The sequence below is a fragment of the Neoarius graeffei genome, chromosome 24 (genome assembly GCF_027579695.1).
Source record: "Neoarius graeffei isolate fNeoGra1 chromosome 24, fNeoGra1.pri, whole genome shotgun sequence".
NCBI classification, from domain to species: Eukaryota; Metazoa; Chordata; class Actinopteri; order Siluriformes; family Ariidae; genus Neoarius; species Neoarius graeffei.
The window spans coordinates 57145831-57166408 of record NC_083592.1 but is presented as its reverse complement, the minus strand read 5'-3'; the positions used below and the strand labels follow the sequence as shown (position 1 = coordinate 57166408).

General features: G+C 45.4%; 1 protein-coding gene across 1 annotated transcript in view; it reads right to left on the bottom strand.

Annotated features, from left to right (window-relative positions):
• The window catches only part of cds2 (CDP-diacylglycerol synthase (phosphatidate cytidylyltransferase) 2), a 40622-nt gene extending 24289 nt beyond the window's left edge, over positions 1-16333 (bottom strand). Inside the window, exons 1-3 of the mRNA XM_060907519.1 lie at positions 16191-16333; positions 2212-2354; positions 1803-1899 (exon numbers count right to left, since the gene is read on the bottom strand). Coding sequence (XP_060763502.1) covers positions 1803-1899; positions 2212-2354; positions 16191-16262 — 312 coding nt within the window. The 5' untranslated portion in view covers positions 16263-16333. The remainder of the gene's footprint in view (positions 1-1802; positions 1900-2211; positions 2355-16190) is intronic.
• Positions 16334-20578: the final 4245 nt, after the last annotated feature.

Genomic DNA, 20578 nt, shown 5'->3' with positions numbered 1-20578 from the left:
TTGTTTTACACATTTTAAACATCCCATAGCATCGTTAGCTAGCACCTCTTGGCAGACAACACACTGTGGCAGTGGAGCATCTTCAGATCCAGTCCATGAAAATCCAAACTTTAAATAATCGTGGTCATACTTCCTTCTTTTTCCAGTCCCCCAGGATTCCGCGGGCCTTTTTTGTGATTGTTGTGGGCTAAAATGTCTGATGTTGCGGGGGTTTTCCAAAAAAATTGTGATGAAAGTTGCGGTGTTTTTTAGGTTTTTGTTGCGATTACATTGCGGGAGGAAGTGAAAGTTGCGAGAAATTGTTGCAATTTTCTCTTTTTGTGATTAAAATTGAGTGATATGTTAAATATTAAGTTATTACTGAAAAACTATTGATTAAAAAAACAAAGAGAAATGGTCCTATAAACAACTTTACCAATATAAAAGATTACCAGGACTACAAAAATGCAGAAAAATAGGCTTTACTTATCCAAATGCACCTGTTGGTTCAAAAGTTAAAGTGCAGAGAACCTCGCAGCACAACATGAAGTTACCTTAAAATATAATATAAATGCCTCAGCTGTGTGCAGGCAGTCTCTCCTGAAGACTAAATTAAACAATAATTATAAACTAATAAAATAAATGGCTCAGGCTTCATAGAAGAAAAAAACAATTTGAACAGAATCTCACAGTATGATGCTGAAGCTGCCTAAACAATGGAAAATAAAATACCATTTTGGCAAAAATGTTGGCATCCATTAACTTCTTGTATTAAGTAAAAAAAAATAAAGTGCACACAGTCCTTCACTGTAAACATAACACACTTTCAGTGTTGCCAGATACTGCTGACGTTTTCCAGTCCAAAATATGTTCAAAACCCGCCAAAATGCACTTGAAATCGTCCAATCTGGCAACACGACGCGCATGCTGCTTCTCTTGAACACACGGAAGTAACGCGGAAGGTAGTCTGTCGACGTCACCTCAAGACGACACCAACGATTGGTCAAATTTGCGGGAAAGTTGCGGTGATTGGATATAATTGCAACACCGCCCTGAATTCGCGGGGATTGGTTGAATTTGCGCTGAAGTTGCAAATCGCAACATCCTGGAGGCTCTGTTTTTTTGCTTGGCCCAGACTTTGTCTCCTCACTCACTGTAGCTTTAGGTACTAAAAACCGATCCATTTTGTCTCTCACGTTGCGCCCCCCCTGAATAACTCTGGCGCCCCCCAGGGGGGGCGCGCCCCACACTTTGAAAAGTCCTGTTTTAATAAATAAAAAATAAACCAGAGCATGAGTGACGCAGTAGCTCACACGGCCGTACCATGAGAAACCAGACTTGGTTATAATTAGCTAAGCTGTTCTTCATGAGAACAATTAGAACAATTTGATCTTCCAAACAAAACAATCAGAATCAAAATCCATTGAAAACTCCAGGAGGAGCAGCGATTTTTGTGAATTGTGGCTGGACGGACGCTGCATGATGGCAACAGCTCATCGGCTACAGCCGGTGAGCTAATAAAACACTCAGAGATGTGCTGTTAGAGGAAAACAATCCACTTCAAGCTGGTAACAGTGATTCCGCCTCCATTACTATTGATTATTTTCCTCCAAAAGTGTGACACACAGTGTGTTGGCTTTTACACAACATAAAAGCTTTCGGTGTATTACAGTACAGGATCCCAACTTCTCAAAGAAACTGATTTTAAACATGATACAATCACTGCTCTTGCTGTGTGTGTGTGTGTGTGTGTTGTAAAAGACTCGGAGAACTATGACGAAGAAGAGGACAAGGAGGAGGATGATGAGAACGAAGACACTCACGATCATCATCAGTACCATCGGGCCGAGATAAATGATAATGAAGAAGAAGGAGATCATGGCAAGGGTGAGGATTCCTCTCACCCACCAGTTCTTCCACCTGTGGGGGACACACACACACACACACACACACACACACACTTCAGCTGTGCACCAACTCATCAATAAACACACTCGATCCTACAGGAAATCAATCACCAGGGCAGGAGAGAGTGAGAGATGATGTCATAGTGTAACATCACTACATTACCGTGTACACTACAGGCTTATACCTAAACATGACCGGCCCAGACCCAAACCCAGACAAACAATCTGCTCTCTGTTTGTCAGAGCAGCTTTAAAAAAAATAATAAAAGTCAAAAACCCAGCAGGTGTGGGTTTCTGGTTGTGTGTTTATACATAATGGCGTTACCGTGACGACAGGCCTGACAGGGCTTTGTTCAGCACCACAGGGGTGTCGTCAGACGGTGGGGGAACATCAGGTACACTGGATTCAGGCTTAGACTCGCTGTCTGATACACCATCTTTCTCCATCCTGTCCTCCGCCTCTGAACCCTGAACACAGAGAGAGAGAGAGAGAGAGAGAGAGTGAGTGGAGATCATTATTATTATTATTAGGACACTAACTGAAACTCCTCCTCTCTAACAGAACTCTTCAGCATCACTGCTGCTCTGTTTTCTGACCACAGTAATCTTCATGTCACACAGCAGCCTGTTGCCGTGACGTTACAAAACCACCAATCCCAATGAGCCTTCCTCGTCGCCATAGCAACAGCTGAACTGTGTCATCAGCGATGGCCAGCAGGACCTTGTCTCCAGGAGCCTTCATGTGTCTTGTTTACATTCCCCTTCACGCTAATGACTGTACTTGGAGCCGACAGGCGGCTGTGTTCCAGCTGTCTCTGTCACATCTCACCCACGAGCCCCATACAGACGCCAGGAGGAGCCGGGGTTGCCATAGAGACGGAGCACTTCCTATCATTCAGGATGCCCGGAGTTAAAAATAGACCTCCTTCTCACTTCTCTGATGCAAAAAATAGCTGCTCAGGATGCCGAGAGAGAGAGAGAGAGAGAGAGAGAGAGAGAGCAGTAGCATCTGTCAGGGTTCAAGAAATTCTCCTACATATCTCTGTGTGTGTGTGTGTGTGTGTGTGTGTGTGTGTGTGTGTGTGTGTGTGTGTGTGTGTGTCATACTGCGATGGCGACTCATTCTGGATTTGGCTGCGAGCGCTGCGTAAACCTGTGAGAGCCTCTAACTCATCCTCAACCCACTATGTTTAGTTTTTATAAATAAAGTACGACACAGAGCTCTGGCTGTGTTTACACTGCGGAGCCTCTGCACCATTTTGATCCTCTGACATCTGTTTGTTTACTTTCATTACATAAAACCCGACCCAGATAACGACCCAAATGCACCTCAACAGCTATCAGCTCATGTACGACGAGATTGAGTGGAATAACTGTTATTCTATCCACGTTCACTGGATTTTTAGAAACGGGACATTATTTTTATTTTTAGCAAATTCCATAAATAAAAACTTTGTACAAAGTCTCATTCATCTCATTATCTCTAGCCGCTTTATCCTTCTACAGGGTCGCAGGCGAGCTGGAGCCTATCCCAGCTGACTACGGGCGAAAGGCGGGGTTCACCCTGGACAAGTCGCCAGGTCATCACAGGGCTGACACATAGACACAGACAACCATTCACACTCACATTCACACCTACGCTCAATTTAGAGTCACCAGTTAACCTAACCTGCATGTCTTTGGACTGTGGGGGAAACCGGAGCACCCGGAGGAAACCCACGCGGACACGGGGAGAACATGCAAACTCCGCACAGAAAGGCCCTCGCCGGCCCCGGGGCTCGAACCCAGACCTTCTTGCTGTGAGGCGACAGCGCTAACCACTACACCACCGTGCCGCCCCACTTTGTACAAAGTGTCCGACAAAATCATTTCCACTTAGCATGTAAACAAATCGGTGAAATTACAGGAGCAATTTGTGGAAAATGCATAATAATAATTCTTGAAAAATATAAAAAGATACATTCTCACCATCAAATACTTTTATTCCATATTTTGTTGCTTTTTTTTGTATTTTTGCGGGGTTTGTTTTCGAGTAGTTTTTATTTCGTCCTCGGTTGGTTCAGCAACACGCTCCGCCATTTTGTTTTTCTCCACTCACGGTATACGAGCTGATATCCTAGTAGTTGAGTAGCCAAACAGAGCATGCGATTACTCATCTCCAGTGAATGTGGATAGAATAAAATAAGTTATCCCAAATTCTTACAAAAATCAGAACTGGGTGAAAATAATAATAATAATAATAATAAAAATAATAATCCACGGAGGAATTAAGAAGCTTTGAGAACCATGAAGACATCAGGGATACAGACTACATACATCAAACATGTACTCGGAATGTTTTTACACTATTTATTGTGTAAAAGCGTTAGCTAACATAACGTATTGCAGTATGGCGAGAATGTTAGCTAACGCAACGTAATTCTGTATGGGGAGACTGTCAGCTAAAGTAAAGTAATGCAGTATGGCGAGACTGCAAGCTAACGTAACGTAATACCGTGTGGAGAGACCGCTAGCTAACGTAACGCCGTACGGCGAGACTGTTCGCTAAAGTAACATAATGCAGAATGGCGAGACCGCTAGCTAAAGTAACATAATGCAGAATGGCAAGACCGCTAGCTAACGTAACGTAATGCCGTATGGAGAGACCGTTAGCTAACGTAACAATTCCGTATGGCGAGACTGTTATGTAACGTAACATAATGCAGTATGGAAAGACCGCTAGCTAATAAAACGTAACGCTGTATGGCGAGACCGCTAGCTAACGTAACGTAACGCTGTATGGCGAGACCGCTAGCTAACGTAACGTAACGCTGTATGGCGAGACCGCTAGCTAACGTAACGTAACTCTGTATGGCGAGACCGCTAGCTAACGTAACGTAACGCTGTATGGCGAGACCGCTAGCTAACGTAACGTAACGCTGTATGGCGAGACCGCTAGCTAACGTAACGTAACGCAGTGTGGCGAGACCGCTAGCTAACGTAACGTAACGCAGTATGGCGAGACCGCTAGCTAACGTAACGTAACGCAGTATGGCGAGACCGCTAGCTAACGTAACGTAACGCAGTATGGCGAGACCGCTAGCTAACGTAACGTAACGCAGTATGGCGAGACCGCTAGCGAACGTAACGTAGTATGGCGAGACCGTTAGCTAAGGTAACAATTCCATATGGCGAGACCGTTAGCTAAGGTAACAATTCCGTATGGAGAGACCGCTAGCTAATAAAACGTAACGCAGTATGGAGAGACCGCTAGATAATGTAACGTTACGCTGTATGGAGAGACCGCTAGCTAACGTAACGTAACACCATATGGACAGACCGTTAGCTAATGTAACAATTCCGTATGGCGAGACTGTTATGTAACATAACGTAACGCTGTATGGCGAGACCGCTAGCTAACGCAACGTAACGCTGTATGGCGAGACCGCTAGCTAACGCAACGTAACGCTGTATGGCGAGACCGCTAGCTAACGCAACGTAACGCTGTATGGCGAGACCGCTAGCTAACGCAACGTGACGCAGTATGGCGAGACCGCTAGCTAACGTAACGTGACGCAGTATGGCGAGACCGCTAGCTAACGTAACGTGACGCAGTATGGCGAGACCGCTAGCTAACGTAACGTGACGCAGTATGGCGAGACCGCTAGCTAACGTAACGTGACGCAGTATGGCGAGACCGCTAGCTAACGTAACGTGACGCAGTATGGCGAGACCGCTAGCTAACGTAACGTGACGCAGTATGGCGAGACCGCTAGCTAACGTGACGCAGTATGGCGAGACCGCTAGCTAACGTGACGCAGTATGGCGAGACCGCTAGCTAACGTGACGCAGTATGGCGAGACCGCTAGCTAACGTGACGCAGTATGGCGAGACCGCTAGCTAACGTGACGCAGTATGGCGAGACCGCTAGCTAACGTGACGCAGTATGGCGAGACCGCTAGCTAACGTGACGCAGTATGGCGAGACCGCTAGCTAACGTGACGCAGTATGGCGAGACCGCTAGCTAACGTGACGCAGTATGGCGAGACCGCTAGCTAACGTGACGCAGTATGGCGAGACCGCTAGCTAACGTGACGCAGTATGGCGAGACCGCTAGCTAACTTAACGTAATGCCGTATGGAGAGACAGCTAGCTAACTTAACGTAATGCCGTATGGAGACCGCTAGCTAACTTAACGTAATGCCGTATGGAGACCGCTAGCTAACTTAACGTAATGCCGTATGGAGAGACAGCGAGCTAACGTAACGTAATGCCGTATGGAGAGCCCGCGAGCTAACGCAACGTAATGCCCTATGGCGAGACCGTTAGCTAATGTAATGTAATACCGTATGGCGAGACAGTTAGCTAACGTAATGCTGTATGGCGAGACCGCTAGTTAAAGTCACGTAATGCAGTATGGAGACCGCTAGCTAACGTAACGTAATTCCGTATGGAGAGCCCGCTAGCTAACGTAACGGAATGCAGTATGGCGAGACCGTTAGATAACGTAACGTAATGCAGTATGGCGAGACCGTTAGATAACGTAACATAATACCGTATGGCGAGACCGCTAGCTAACGTGACGCAGTATGGCGAGACCGCTAGCTAACGTGACGCAGTATGGCGAGACCGCTAGCTAACTTAACGTAATGCCGTATGGCGAGACCGCTAGCTAACTTAACGTAATGCCGTATGGAGAGACAGCGAGCTAACGTAACGTAATGCCCTATGGCGAGACCGTTAGCTAACGTAACGTAATACCGTATGGCAAGACAGTTAGCTAACGTAATGCTGTATGGCGAGACCGCTAGTTAAAGTCACGTAATGCAGTATGGAGACCGCTAGCTAACGTAACGTAATTCCGTATGGAGAGCCCGCTAGCTAACGTAACGGAATGCAGTATGGCGAGACCGTTAGATAACGTAACGTAATGCAGTATGGCGAGACCGTTAGATAACGTAACGTAATGCAGTATGGCGAGACCGTTAGCTAACGTAACGTAATACCGTATGGCGAGACCGCTAGCTAACGTGACGCAGTATGGCGAGACCGCTAGCTAACGTGACGCAGTATGGCGAGACCGCTAGCTAACGTGACGCAGTATGGCGAGACCGCTAGCTAACTTAACGTAATGCCGTATGGCGAGACCGCTAGCTAACTTAACGTAATGCCGTATGGAGAGACAGCTAGCTAACTTAACGTAATGCCGTATGGAGAGACCGCTAGCTAACTTAAAGTAATGCCGTATGGAGAGCCCGCGAGCTGACGTAACGTAATTCCGTATGGAGAGCCCGCTAGCTGACGTAACGTAATTCCGTATGGCGAGACCGTTAGCTGACGTGACGCAGTAGGGCGAGACCGTTAGCTGACGCGACGCAGTAGGGGGAGACCGTTAGCTGACGCGACGCAGTAGGGCGAGACCGTTAGCAGACGCGACGCAGTAGGGCGAGACCGTTAGCAGACGCGACGCAGTAGGGCGAGACCGTTAGCAGACGCGACGCAGTAGGGCGAGACCGTTAGCAGACGCGACGCAGTAGGGCGAGACCGTTAGCAGACGCGACGCAGTAGGGCGTGACCGTTAGCTGACGCGACGCAGTACGGCGAGACCGTTAGCTGACGCGACGCAGTAGGGCGAGACCGTTAGCTGACGCGACGCAGTAGGGCGAGACCGCTAGCTGACGCGACGCAGTAGGGCGAGACCGCTAGCTGACGCGACGCAGTAGGGCGAGACCGCTAGCTGACGCGACGCAGTAGGGCGAGACCGCTAGCTGACGCGACGCCGTAGGGCGAGACCGCTAGCTGACGCGACGCCGTAGGGCGAGACCGCTAGCTGACGCGACGCCGTAGGGCGAGACCGCTAGCTGACGCGACGCCGTAGGGCGAGACCGCTAGCTGACGCGACGCCGTAGGGCGAGACCGCTAGCTGACGCGACGCCGTAGGGCGAGACCGCTAGCTGACGCGACGCCGTACGGCGAGACCGCTAGCTGACGCGACGCCGTACGGCGAGACCGCTAGCTGACGCGACGCCGTACGGCGAGACCGCTAGCTGACGCGACGCCGTACGGCGAGACCGCTAGCTGACGCGACGCCGTACGGCGAGACCGCTAGCTGACGCGACGCCGTACGGCGAGACCGCTAGCTGACGCGACGCCGTACGGCGAGACCGCTAGCTGACGCGACGCCGTACGGCGAGACCGCTAGCTGACGCGACGCGACGCCGTACGGCGAGACCGCTAGCTGACGCGACGCGACGCCGTACGGCGAGACCGCTAGCTGACGCGACGCGACGCCGTACGGCGAGACCGCTAGCTGACGTGACGCAGTAGGGCGAGACCGTTAGCTGACGTAACGCAGTAGGGCGAGACCGTTAGCTGACGCGACGCCGTACGGCGAGACCGCTAGCTGACGCGACGCCGTACGGCGAGACCGCTAGCTGACGCGACGCCGTACGGCGAGACCGCTAGCTGACGCGACGCCGTACGGCGAGACCGCTAGCTGACGCGACGCCGTACGGCGAGACCGCTAGCTGACGCGACGCAACGGCGTACGGCGAGACCGCTAGCTGACGCGACGCAACGCCGTACGGCGAGACCGCTAGCTGACGTAACGCAGTAGGGCGAGACCGTTAGCTGACGTAACGCAGTAGGGCGAGACCGTTAGCTGATGTAACGCAGTAGGGCGAGACCGTTAGCTGACGTAACGCCGTATGGAGAGACCGCTAGCTAACGTAACGCCGTATGGAGAGACCGCTAGCTAACTTCACGTAATGCAGTATGGAGACCGCTAGCTAACATAACGTAATTCCGTATGGCGAGACCCTGAGCTAACGTAACGTAATTCCATATGGCGAGACTGTTAGCTAACGTCACGTAATGCTGTATGGTAAGACCGCTAGCTAACATAATGCCGTATGGAGAGACTGCTAGCTAATGTCAAGTAATGCTGTATGGAGAGACCACTAGCTAACGTAACGTAATGCCGTGTGGCGAGACCATTAGCTAACGTAAAGTAATGCAGTATGGCGAGACTGTTAGCTAACGTAACATAATGCCGTATTGCAAAACTGTTAGCTAACTTAACGTAATGCCGTATGGTGAGACTATTGGCTAACATGACGTAATGCCGTATGGCGAGACTGTTAGCTAACAATGCCATATGGCGAGACCGTTAGCTAACGTAACGTAATGCCGTATGGTGAGACCATTAGCTAACATAACGTAATGTTGTATGGCAAGACTGTTAACTCACGTAATGTAATGCCGTATGGTGAGACTATTGGCTAACATGACGTAATGCCGTATGGCGAGACTGTTAGCTAACAATGCCATATGGCGAGACCGTTAGCTAACGTAACGTAATGCCATATGGTGAGACCATTAGCTAACATAACGTAATGTTGTATGGCAAGACTGTTAGCTAACGTAATGTAATGCCGTATGGTGAGACTATTGGCTAACATGACGTAATGCCGTATGGCGAGACTGTTAGCTAACAATGCCATATGGCGAGACCGTTAGCTAACGTAACGTAATGCCATATGGTGAGACCATTAGCTAACATAACGTAATGTTGTATGGCAAGACCGTTAGCTAACGTAACGTAATGCCGTATGGTGAGACCATTAGCTAACATAACGTAATGTTGTATGGCAAGACTGTTAGCTAACGTAATGTAATGCCTTATGGCGAGACTGTTAGTTAACGTAACACAATGCCGTATTGTGAGACCATTAGCGAACATAATGTAATGCCATATGGCAAGACTGTTAGCTAATGTAACGTAATGGCGTATGGTGAGACTGTTAGCTCACGTAACGTAATGCCGTATGGCGAGACCGTTAGCTAACGTAACGCCGTATGGTGAGACAGTTAGCTAACATAATGCCGTATGGTGAGACAGTTAGCTAACGTAATGCCGTATGGTGAGACAGTTAGCTAACGTAACGCCGTATGGTGAGACCGTTAGCTAACGTAATGCTGTATGGTGAGACCGTTAGCTAACGTAACGCCGTATGGTGAGACCGTTAGCTAACGTAACGCCGTATGGTGAGACCGTTAGCTAACGTAACGCCGTATGGTGAGACCGTTAGCTAACGTAATGCCGTATGGTGAGACAGTTAGCTAACGTAATGCTGTATGGCGAGACCGTTAGCTAACGTAATGCCGTATGGTGAGACAGTTAGCTAACGTAATGCCGTATGGCGAGACCGTTAGCTAACGTAACGTTATGCTGCATGGTGAGACTGCTAGCTAATTCAGTCCAAAAACCAGAGGAAGTGGTGGATAAATTTATCTTTCTCCCAGCATGCAGGCTCAGGTCTTGAAAACACCTCCTGAAAACTCGCACCACTTTCACCGAGGCGTTATCATCAGTTCCATTAGGCGCACAGAGGAAACTGCGCCTGGGGGAAAAGGATGGACAGATGAGCTGCTGCAGGACGATTAAATGGATAGAAAAGTCTCGCAGGCTTCGATTGGGCCGAACTGCAGTGGAGGAAACTGGGACGTTATCTTTAGCAGAGCGTGGAAATGTGCAGAGAGACGACACTGCAATCTGACAAGAGGGGGACAAACAAAACTTTTAAAAATAAATAAATAACTGCTTTAAAAAATAAATACATTACTCTCAGCGGGCGGCACGGTAGTGTAGTGGTTAGCGCTGTCGCCTCACAGCAAGAAGGTCCGGGTTCGAGCCCCGGGGCCGGCGAGGGCCTTTCTGTGTGGAGTTTGCATGTTCTCCCCGTGTCCGCGTGGGTTTCCTCCGGGTGCTCCGGTTTCCCCCACAGTCCAAAGACATGCAGGTTAGGTTAACTGGTGACTCTAAATTGAGCGTAGGTGTGAATGTGAGTGTGAATGGTTGTCTGTGTCTATGTGTCAGCCCTGTGATGACCTGGCGACTTGTCCAGGGTGAACCCCGCCTTTCACCCGTAGTCAGCTGGGATAGGATCCAGCTCGCCTGCGACCCTGTAGAACAGGATAAAGCGGCTAGAGATAAGATGAGACATTACTCTCATTAAACTGAATATTAATATAAATCAAGAATATACACACATTCATATACTGTACATATACACACGAGGACGTCACTGCTGCAATTAATTACGCTTAACAACGCAGGTCTCATCAGGATAATAAACTGTGCGCTGTCACAGAAGGCGGACGGTATTATCATTTGCGAGTATTTTTATTGCCCGGAGATTGCAAGTTTGAATCCCGACGATGCTGCAGACCAAGAGAGCAAAACTGTCTCTGAGTGGGAGGGGCTTGCTTGCTTTCTCTCTCTCCAGTCAATCACAGCACCACTAGCCAATCATGGGCTTCGGTGAGCTCAAGTATGTGGAAGAGGGCAGATAGCATTGTGCTCCGAGTGAGCCGACTGTGACTAGCACGTGTTAGCCTGCACCCTCGCTGGTTGCTAGCTGCAGTATAGGACATGGCTGGGTGGGAACTCAAAACAAAAAGATGGAATGAGAATATATTAATCCATACAAAAAAATAATACCACGCAGGAAAAAGAAAAAGATTTCAGATCGTACTAAAGAACATCAGCAGTTCCTCAGGTCCAATCCAACAACTTTTTTTTCTTTTTTTGATGATATGGATCTCATATTATATACATCATGATCCACAATTTACAGCTCGGCTAACAAAATGCCAGCAAGAAGAAAAATAAAAACTAATGATGTCGAAATGTTTAAACATTTAGATTTAAAACGTTTCAATCCAATCAGCTGCTTCCAGCAAGTTTGCAGTTGTTGAATTAAACGAGATCCACGAAAAGAGTGTCCTGCTCGTTTATCACAGTGATGATACTCCATGAGCTCCATTGAGAACCAGATCTAATAATGAAGAAAGTGAGGAGAACAAAACAGTCAACTGGGTCTCCGTGTGGTCACATGTCCACGGTTGGAGAAATGAGAAACACGTGGACATGGACAGACTCGTGATGGAAACAGATTGAGTGCCTGAGGGTTCTGATCCAGCAGAGAGGCGTGACCTTACACGGGCCATTTAAAAAAAAAAAAAACGATGAGGGGACACCAAGCGGAGCCACTCTTCTGAACCTGAACTAGATTATTCTCTGATAACAGTATGTCTTTTAGTCCTCTGATACCACAGCAATTTTTTTTTATTTCCTAAAAAAAACCATGACACGAAACATCATACTTGTTATTCGTTTATATTTACATTTAGCATCATGAAAAACACACGTATATTCCTGTTCTCATTAGAGATGAAAGTGGAGCAAAGAAAAAAACCCTGAACTTTTGAAAGTCAAACTAAGACGGGGGGGGGGGGGGGGCGTTAACGTCCCCCAAAAATATTTTAATAACATAACACGCAAAACCGGGTGGCACGGTGGTGTAGTGGTTAGCGCTGTCGCCTCACAGCAAGAAGGTCCGGGTTCGAGCCCCGTGGCCGGCGAGGGCCTTTCTGTGCGGAGTTTGCATGTTCTCCCCGTGTCCGCGTGGGTTTCCTCCGGGTGCTCCGGTTTCCCCCACAGTCCAAAGACATGCAGGTTAGGTTAACTGGTGACTCTAAATTGAGCGTAGGTGTGAATGTGAGTGTGAATGGTTGTCTGTGTCTATGTGTCAGCCCTGTGATGACCTGGCGACTTGTCCAGGGTGTACCCCGCCTTTCGCCCGTAGTCAGCTGGGATAGGATCCAGCTCGCCTGCGACCCTGTAGAAGGATAAAGCGGCTAGAGATAATGAGATGAGATGAGATGAGATGAGAACACGCAAAACCCTGCATTTTCATGCATTTTAGTATTTATTTTCACTAAAACAAGTTATAACTTTTAAGCCTTTTTCTTTCATGTACATTAATGATTAACATGTCAAAAATATCAAATTTAATTCCCCGAGTTAACGAGTAATTTTCAGGGGTGCATTTAGAAAACGTGGTGATTTTCCTGCTACACAGTTCAGTACTTTGAAAAAAAAATCAGACAGTTGAAGGTAAACTCAGCAAAATCCCAAAACAGTGCTGTTAAACAGTAAAGGTCTGTTAGAGTTTCTAAAGCTTTCAGGTTTCAATGTTGGGGACGTTGAGCCTCGTTTATCAATCTTTTAGTCGAGTTGTGCGTTTGCAGAAGCTAAAGTGAACTAAACATTTCCAATTCAGATTTATGCGAGTTGAAGCCAATTGTTTACATTAGTTCGTATTGTCTGTAAATTTAAACACACCAATGAACACCAAATTTCAGGGTGCTAGGATTTTTCAGGGTGTGTGTGTGTGTGTGTGTGTGTGTGTGTGTGTGTGTGTGTGTGTGTGTGTGTGTCACACACTGACTGTCAGCCTGAGTGCATTATGGAACAAAAAATAAATTCCCATTGCTAGTTTTAGGCAGCTTAGAAACCGGCTCTTTCTTTACTGCTGTTTCTTCCACGTTTTCTTGATGTTGTGTTCTAGAAACGGCACTAAAACTTAGCTTCGAAACCACAAAATGCAACTTTGATGGGGAAAAAAAAAAAAAAAAATTATATATATATAAAAAATAAATTGCTTACCTCTCTTCACGTCGAAAGAAGGAGGAAAGTTTTGCTTGTTTTGACGGCGAATTATTAACACGAGGAAATACTTGTAATTTGCAGCTAAAAAGACTGCAGCTACACTGGCAGCTCGAACATGCTTTCTCGTGCGATTGTGCTGCGCTTGCACAGAACGGTGTCAGTCGTGCGCGCCTAAGGAGCTCCGGCACGCGTACCATTAACAAAGAACACCTGTCTTTAATCAATGAACTGTGTTTGGGCTATTTAAGGATCGCGCCCATGCGAGGACGATGCGAAGTATTACACCGCATCTAGGAACGCGAAAAATTCGGAAAACCGGAGATTTTCAAGAATTTTGTCAAATATCCGGATTTCCGGGTAAATCCGGAAGACTTTCATCCCTGTCTCATGTACTGTACATTACAGCAGCTTCTCGCGAAGACCTCACAAAACTTAAACTTACAGCTTTACCTCTGACTGAAACTGAAGACTCCTTACATTAAATACGTGTTAAATAACCTCATCAACATGTACACACGTTCACGTGAGGCGTGCGCCATACTCTGAACGAGCTGTTACTATGGAAACAGTAACATATCAGAGTAAGCATGTTAATATGAACTTGATCAACACCCTGTACCTTTATAGTTTAGTTCAAGTGACATCACTAAACCACAGCGATGCAAAACAATCAATCCCACAGGCATTGAACCACATCCACATCGTCTCGGCCCGATGCAAAGCTGTGGTCTGAAGTTAACCTCGTACCACCTACTCACCATTTCGACCAGATCTCCTCCATCCTGCTTCATAATAAAAATCTTTTTCAGAGTTTATCCTCCTGTTTAGTGCCAGACTTCTCTCTCTCTCTCTCCTGCTGAACCGTCCTCTCTGGCTGTCTCATGACACTAATGTCCCAGTGAGGACGTTAAACACAGCGAGATCTGTTCTGTTCTGGAATAATTTCATTTCTGTCACTGATTAATAAATGACCAGCGCTCGGAAGAATTCAACACGGCTTACAGAAACACACGTCTCTTTCTAACTCAGTGTTGGACAGCCGGACGACGTATCGTATATGGGAACAATCATAACGATATGAGGATATAATAAAATAAAATTCCAATACACTCTGGTATGATACAGTTTCAGGAGTTTTACGACTCATTTTATTTACCACTATAACCACTAGCTGTCTATTAAACATTTAATTTTAGATCAAGCAGCTGAACAACGACAGACTGAACAACTCGGAATCATAAATTAATAATAATCTCATCTCATCTCATTATCTGTAGCCGCTTTATCCTGTTCTACAGGGTCGCAGGCAAGCTGGATCCTATCCCAGCTGACTACGGGCGAAAGGCGGGGTTCACCCTGGACAAGTCGCCAGGTCATCACAGGGCTGACACATAGACACAGACAACCATTCACACTCACATTCACACCTACGCTCAATTTAGAGTCACCAGTTAACCTAACCTGCATGTCTTTGGACTGTGGGGGAAACCGGAGCACCCGGAGGAAACCCACGCGGACACGGGGAGAACATGCAAACTCCACACAGAAAGGCCCTCGCCGGCCACGGGGCTCGAACCCGGACCTTCTTGCTGTGAGGCAACAGCGCTAACCACTACACCACCGTGCCACCCTTAATAATAATAATAATAATAATAATAATGTGTGACCTGATCACTTGATGAAACTCATGTTCTTTGTCATCGACATAAGAAAAAAAAACTTGTCTTGTTTTCCATTTAAATGTTTCTCTTCATCATTAGTTTCCACTCTGCTCGTTATCTAAAAACCTCGAGTCGTTCCTGAATCATTACATTTTAATTACAGTCAAAGAAACATCAAAAACTCATTCTTTTTTTAGACAGAATATCTGATCAATACTGCAACACAAAGATAAATACTGTAGAGCTCGGTCATACAACTATTTGTACAAATATTGACATGGCAGGAGATAATACACACACGCGATAGAGTGTAACTGTAAAAGAGGAAAGCAAAAAAATAACAATATTTTATAAAGAGATGACTTTATACTCAATGTCAGCCTTTTTTAACTGTAAAAACAGAAGATGAGATGTGATGTGACGAGACGTGACGTGATGAGACGAGATGTGATGTGACATTATATGACGTGATGTGACATTATATGACGTGATGAGACAAGATGAGACGAGATGTGACGTGACGTGAACATGTGATCTCCTGGTCTTCCATAACAACTCACAACTGTGATAACGCGTTAAACTAAAAACAGAAATATCGCGATATTTCATTTCTTTAACATCAAAATGTCAGTTATCGCGATAAGCTTTATATTTGTTACCTATCGCTCACCTCTGTGTCCAACACTCGTTCTATCCTCCTGAATTATTTCAAAAGAAGATAATTCGGGTTTATAGCTCAAAAGCAAGAAAACACACTGAAATGTTTCATAAAATGGAGGAAAGCGTGCACAGAAACACGGAGCTGAACTGACCGACTCCAAATTAGCCCTAAACTGTAAACCCCTCAGGCTATGCTATATATTTAGCCATCTAACTAGCCAGATAGCTTCATTACTAAACCAAAACAGCTCAAATAAATCAATTCAGCACGCGTTTATTTTTCTATTTAAGTCATAAAACGACCAGGAGTGATTTAATAAAATCTGTTGCTAAAGCTAGCCAGCTCTGACATTCGGGTTACCCGGGTAACGAAGCTAGCACAGTTAGCAGCGCTCGCGCTTCGTTTCTAGCTGCCATTACACCGCTATATAAACACGCACCGCTTTCTTCTTCTGCTGCTGCTGTGATTATTTTATTTTATTTTTTTACCTTATCCTCCGACGACTGCTGCTGCTGCAGGTCAGGGTCTGCGGGACCACCGCGGTGCCGCAGCTCTGTCATTTTTTTATCCGGGAAACTTGTTTAGCCGTTAACGCTCAGCGTTTTCTGTCAAAGCGAGTGAAGTGCAGTGGCGTTTCATGGTGTGAGTTCAACAGCGCCCTCTGCTGGTCAAATGAAGCGTTCAATCGCGCCCTCTGCTGGTGAATAAAAGTGTTTTTGAAATGAAACATTTAATAGCGCCCTCTGTTGGTGAACAATAATGTTGGTCAAATGAAGGGTTTAATAGCTCCCTCTGCTGGTGTACAAAGGTATTACTGATATGAAGCGTTCAATAGCGCCCTCTGTTGGCGAACGAACAATTTTCTAGCTCTTTCTGTTGGTGAACGATGTTGTTTGTGGAAAAGTATTCAGCCGTGCTCTCTTTTGGCGAATCATACGTCAGTAGCACCCTTTGTTGGTCAACAACAGTGAAGTGAAGCATTCAGTAGTGTCCTTTTTTTTGAAGCAGGAAGCATTTAGTTCAGAGCTTTGTTGCAGAATTAAGGTGCTGGTGAATGAAATATTTCAATAGCGCCCTCTATTGGTCAATGAAGGATTTGATGGCATCCTGTGATAGTGGACATGAAATGAAGCCTTTCAATAGCGCTCTCTGTTAGTGAATGAAGCGTTTAATAGCGCTTTCTGTTGGTGAATAATGTTCAGGCCCGCCGACAGGGGGGGACAAACGGGTATGTTGTCCCGGGCCCAGGAATGGGGGGGCCCAGAACTGGGCTCTCATGAAGTTGAGATTATTTTATTTAATTTCAAAATGTGTTGATTTGGGGAGAAATGTGCTATATTTGCATTCAATAAATGATTTCTAGATCTTTTGCCTTTATTGTCTTTGAAAAAGTCGTCAAGAACCCCCTACCACCCCTAATGCAAAAATGGTTTGGTCTGACTCTTTGATTAAGGGGAAAAAAACGACATCGTTCGATCATAGCGCTTCGACAATCAGCGTGCGTGCCATTTGCCAACATGCACAAGTCAGGAGCACAGAAAAGAAAAGAGAAAAAGAGAGGAAGAAACCAAGAGACTCAGGGGCTCACTGCATAAATATTTTAAAAAAGATTGGGATGATGCAGCAGGTACTAGCAAAGGCAGTGGGGCAGCTGAGCCAGGTAAGACACAGCCAACTTTTTCCAGCCCCGTAAAGTAACCCCAACCAAGGCACGCGCCGCACGCAATTCATGTTACAAACGAGGGGAGAGCAAGTCACACTGAACACCATATCAAACGCACAGGGCACTGAATCATTTCATAACCACAACGGCTTAATAACATTGTGTTTCATATATCTGATTGAAGCTAAGAATATTCACATTAGCCTGCAATCATATCCCGCCGTTTCTCGAGCGGTGTGTTCTTCTCTGCTTTTCACACTGGACAGTACGCACGCACGCACAACAAAAGTCCGGCGCATTGCATTTCGCACCTGAATAGTTGCAGACTAAGGAAATGTTAAAACTGTAAAAATGTTGAAATGCTAAAATGAAATGGTTGTTGACCGGTTGAATGGTTTTTGAATACCTGTCATTTAAGGGTTGGAGTGAGTAGAGACTGGGATAAGAGGGGGTTGTTAGGGGGGGCCCATTCAGAGCATTTTGTCCCGGGCCCAGCCAAAGCTGTCAGCGGCCCTGATAATGTTGTTTGCAAAATGAAGCTTTTCAATACCGCCCTCTGTTGGCGTGCAAAGGTATTAGTGAAATGAAGCTTTTCAGTATTTACCTCTGTTGGTGAATGAAGGATTTTGTAGCTGTTTCTGCTGGTGAACAATGCTGTTTCTGAAATTAAACCATTAATAGCGCCCTCTGTTGGTGAATCATACATCAATAGCACCCTTTGTTGGTCAACATACAGTGTTGATGAAGTGAAGCATTCAGTAGTGCCCTGTTTTGGAGAATGAAGCATTTAGTTATGAGCTTTGTTGGTGAATGAAGCATTTAATAGCTCCCTCTGCTGGTGTACAAAGGTATTGGTGAATTAGCGCATTCAATAGCGCCCTCTGTTGGTGAATGAAGCATTTTTAGCTCTTTCTGTCGGCGAACAATGTTTTTTGTGAAATGAAACATTCAGTAGCGCCCTCTGTTGGTGAATCAATAGCATCCTTTGCTGGTGAACAACACAGTGTTAGCGAAGTGAAGCATTCAGTAGTGCCCTGTTTTGGAGAATGAAGCATTTAGTTATGAGCTTTGTTGAGGAATGAAGCTGTTGGTGAATGAAGCTTCACTAGCACCCTTTGTAACAAGGTGTTAGTGAAATCAAGTTTCCAAGAGCGCCATCTGGAGGTGAATGAAGATGTCAGTAGCTATCTTTGATGTGGAACAAAGCAGTTGGTGAATGAATCATTTAATAGTGCTCTTTAGGGGAGAATGAAGAGTTCGATATCATCCCTACTGGAGAATGAATCATACAGTAGCCCCCAGTGTTGGTGACCAAATGTATTATGAGTAAAGGAGCACATTGATGTGATATACAGCTGCACTATTAATCAACGGTCTGTTAGAAACAGATAGAATTAAATAAAATAGCACTACTGGTTATTACATTAAACTAATTTACAATTTATGACGCAGAATATTAGTGTCATGTCTCTGTGACACATCATTTGCAAACCTTGTTTTCAGTGAATACACTATTGTAAGTAAATCTATCACGTGCAGTACACAGCTCCTAATGCTTTACACACACAAGTATACAACATTCACAGCTGACCCGGGGATAAATCACTACCCCTGCATGCGGCAGTGTTAGTCCAGCTCCTCTGCAGTGTTTCTGCACATTACAGCATGCACCGCTGACTTCTCCAACATAATGTTATCCAGATGTATATTCCAATTATCACCTTTTAATCAGTTCTATAATTGTCTCTGCATTTCATCCATACACATTAATTCAGTCAGCTGCATATTTACACAGCAGCTAAAGGTACACTGTAATAAAGAATATATAATATGATCAACTGTGGGTTTATAGTAGTGTAGGGTGTGTGTGTGTTGGTTTGTAGGACATCTGCAATGCAGACGTCTATATATAGCAGCATGTCTCTTAGTGTGTGTGGGGGGGATGTTGGGTGTCATACAAAAACAAAGGAAATTATGTCTTAAAGGAAAGAAAACACACATTTCCAACACCCTAGGAGAGTCTATAAGGTCATCTTTATTAACTGACTCTAATTACAAAGTTGTTTAAAAAAAAAAAGCAATAATACCACCATACACAGCTTGTAAAACCCAGAATACATAGAGTCTGAATCAGAATCTGGGTCTATCTGCTGAGTCAGAATTAGATTCAGAGCCTGTTTGGTGAGTCAGAATCGAAGCCTGAGTCCGTTCCTCAAGTCAGAATGAGAGTCTGTTTGCTGAGGCAGAATCAGAGTCCAAGTCCATTTGGCAGATCAAAGCCTGAGTTTGTTTGCTAATTTCGAATCAAAGTCTGAGTCAAAGTCAAATTCAAAGTCTGTTTGCTGAGTCAGAATCCGAATCAGAGTCTGTTAGGTGAGTCAGAATCAGAGTCTGTTGGCCGAGAAAGTGTCCAATCAGAGAATCAGAGGCTAAGTCTGTTTGCTGAGTCCAAATACGAGTCCATACGTTAAGTGAGATTAAGGGTGTTTTCACACTTGGTCCCTTTCAGCCATCTAACCGAACTCAGATCGATGACTCGGCATTTTTGCGCATATGTGAACACTCCAACCGTACCCAGACCCCTTTAAAGTGAACCGAACTGAGACCACCTCAGGAGGTGGTCTCAGTACGGTTCGCTAAAAATCAACGGTACGGTTCGCCTAATCTGCGCATTGTGAACAAAAAGCACACTGGGTTCACTTCACCTTTTTCACTGTAGTTTAACCTTCTTCGTTTGCTGTAGTTGGTCACGTGACTGTAGCAGGGAAACTCAACTTCCTTTTGGAACTTTCCACAGCCGCTTTACAGTTCTCTGAACTTACTGACTGACGAGTCGGCCACAATAATATAACTATATTATATATATATATATATATATATATATATATATATATATATATATATATATATATAAATACAGTTCTCTGAACTTACTGACTGACGAGTCGGCCACAATAATATAACTATATTATAAATAAATAAAGATATATATATATATATATATATATATATATATATATATATATATATATATATATATAAAATACATTTATTTTCCTTAATCCGCACTATTTTGATGAAAGACTACAGCAGGGCAAGCATGGCAGCAGACATTTTGATTCAAGAGAAAATTACCCAGAATTCCATGCACTGGGGGTCTGAGGGCTCTAGAGGACCTGGTGTGAACAGAAAGAGGACTGAGGCCCCATCAAA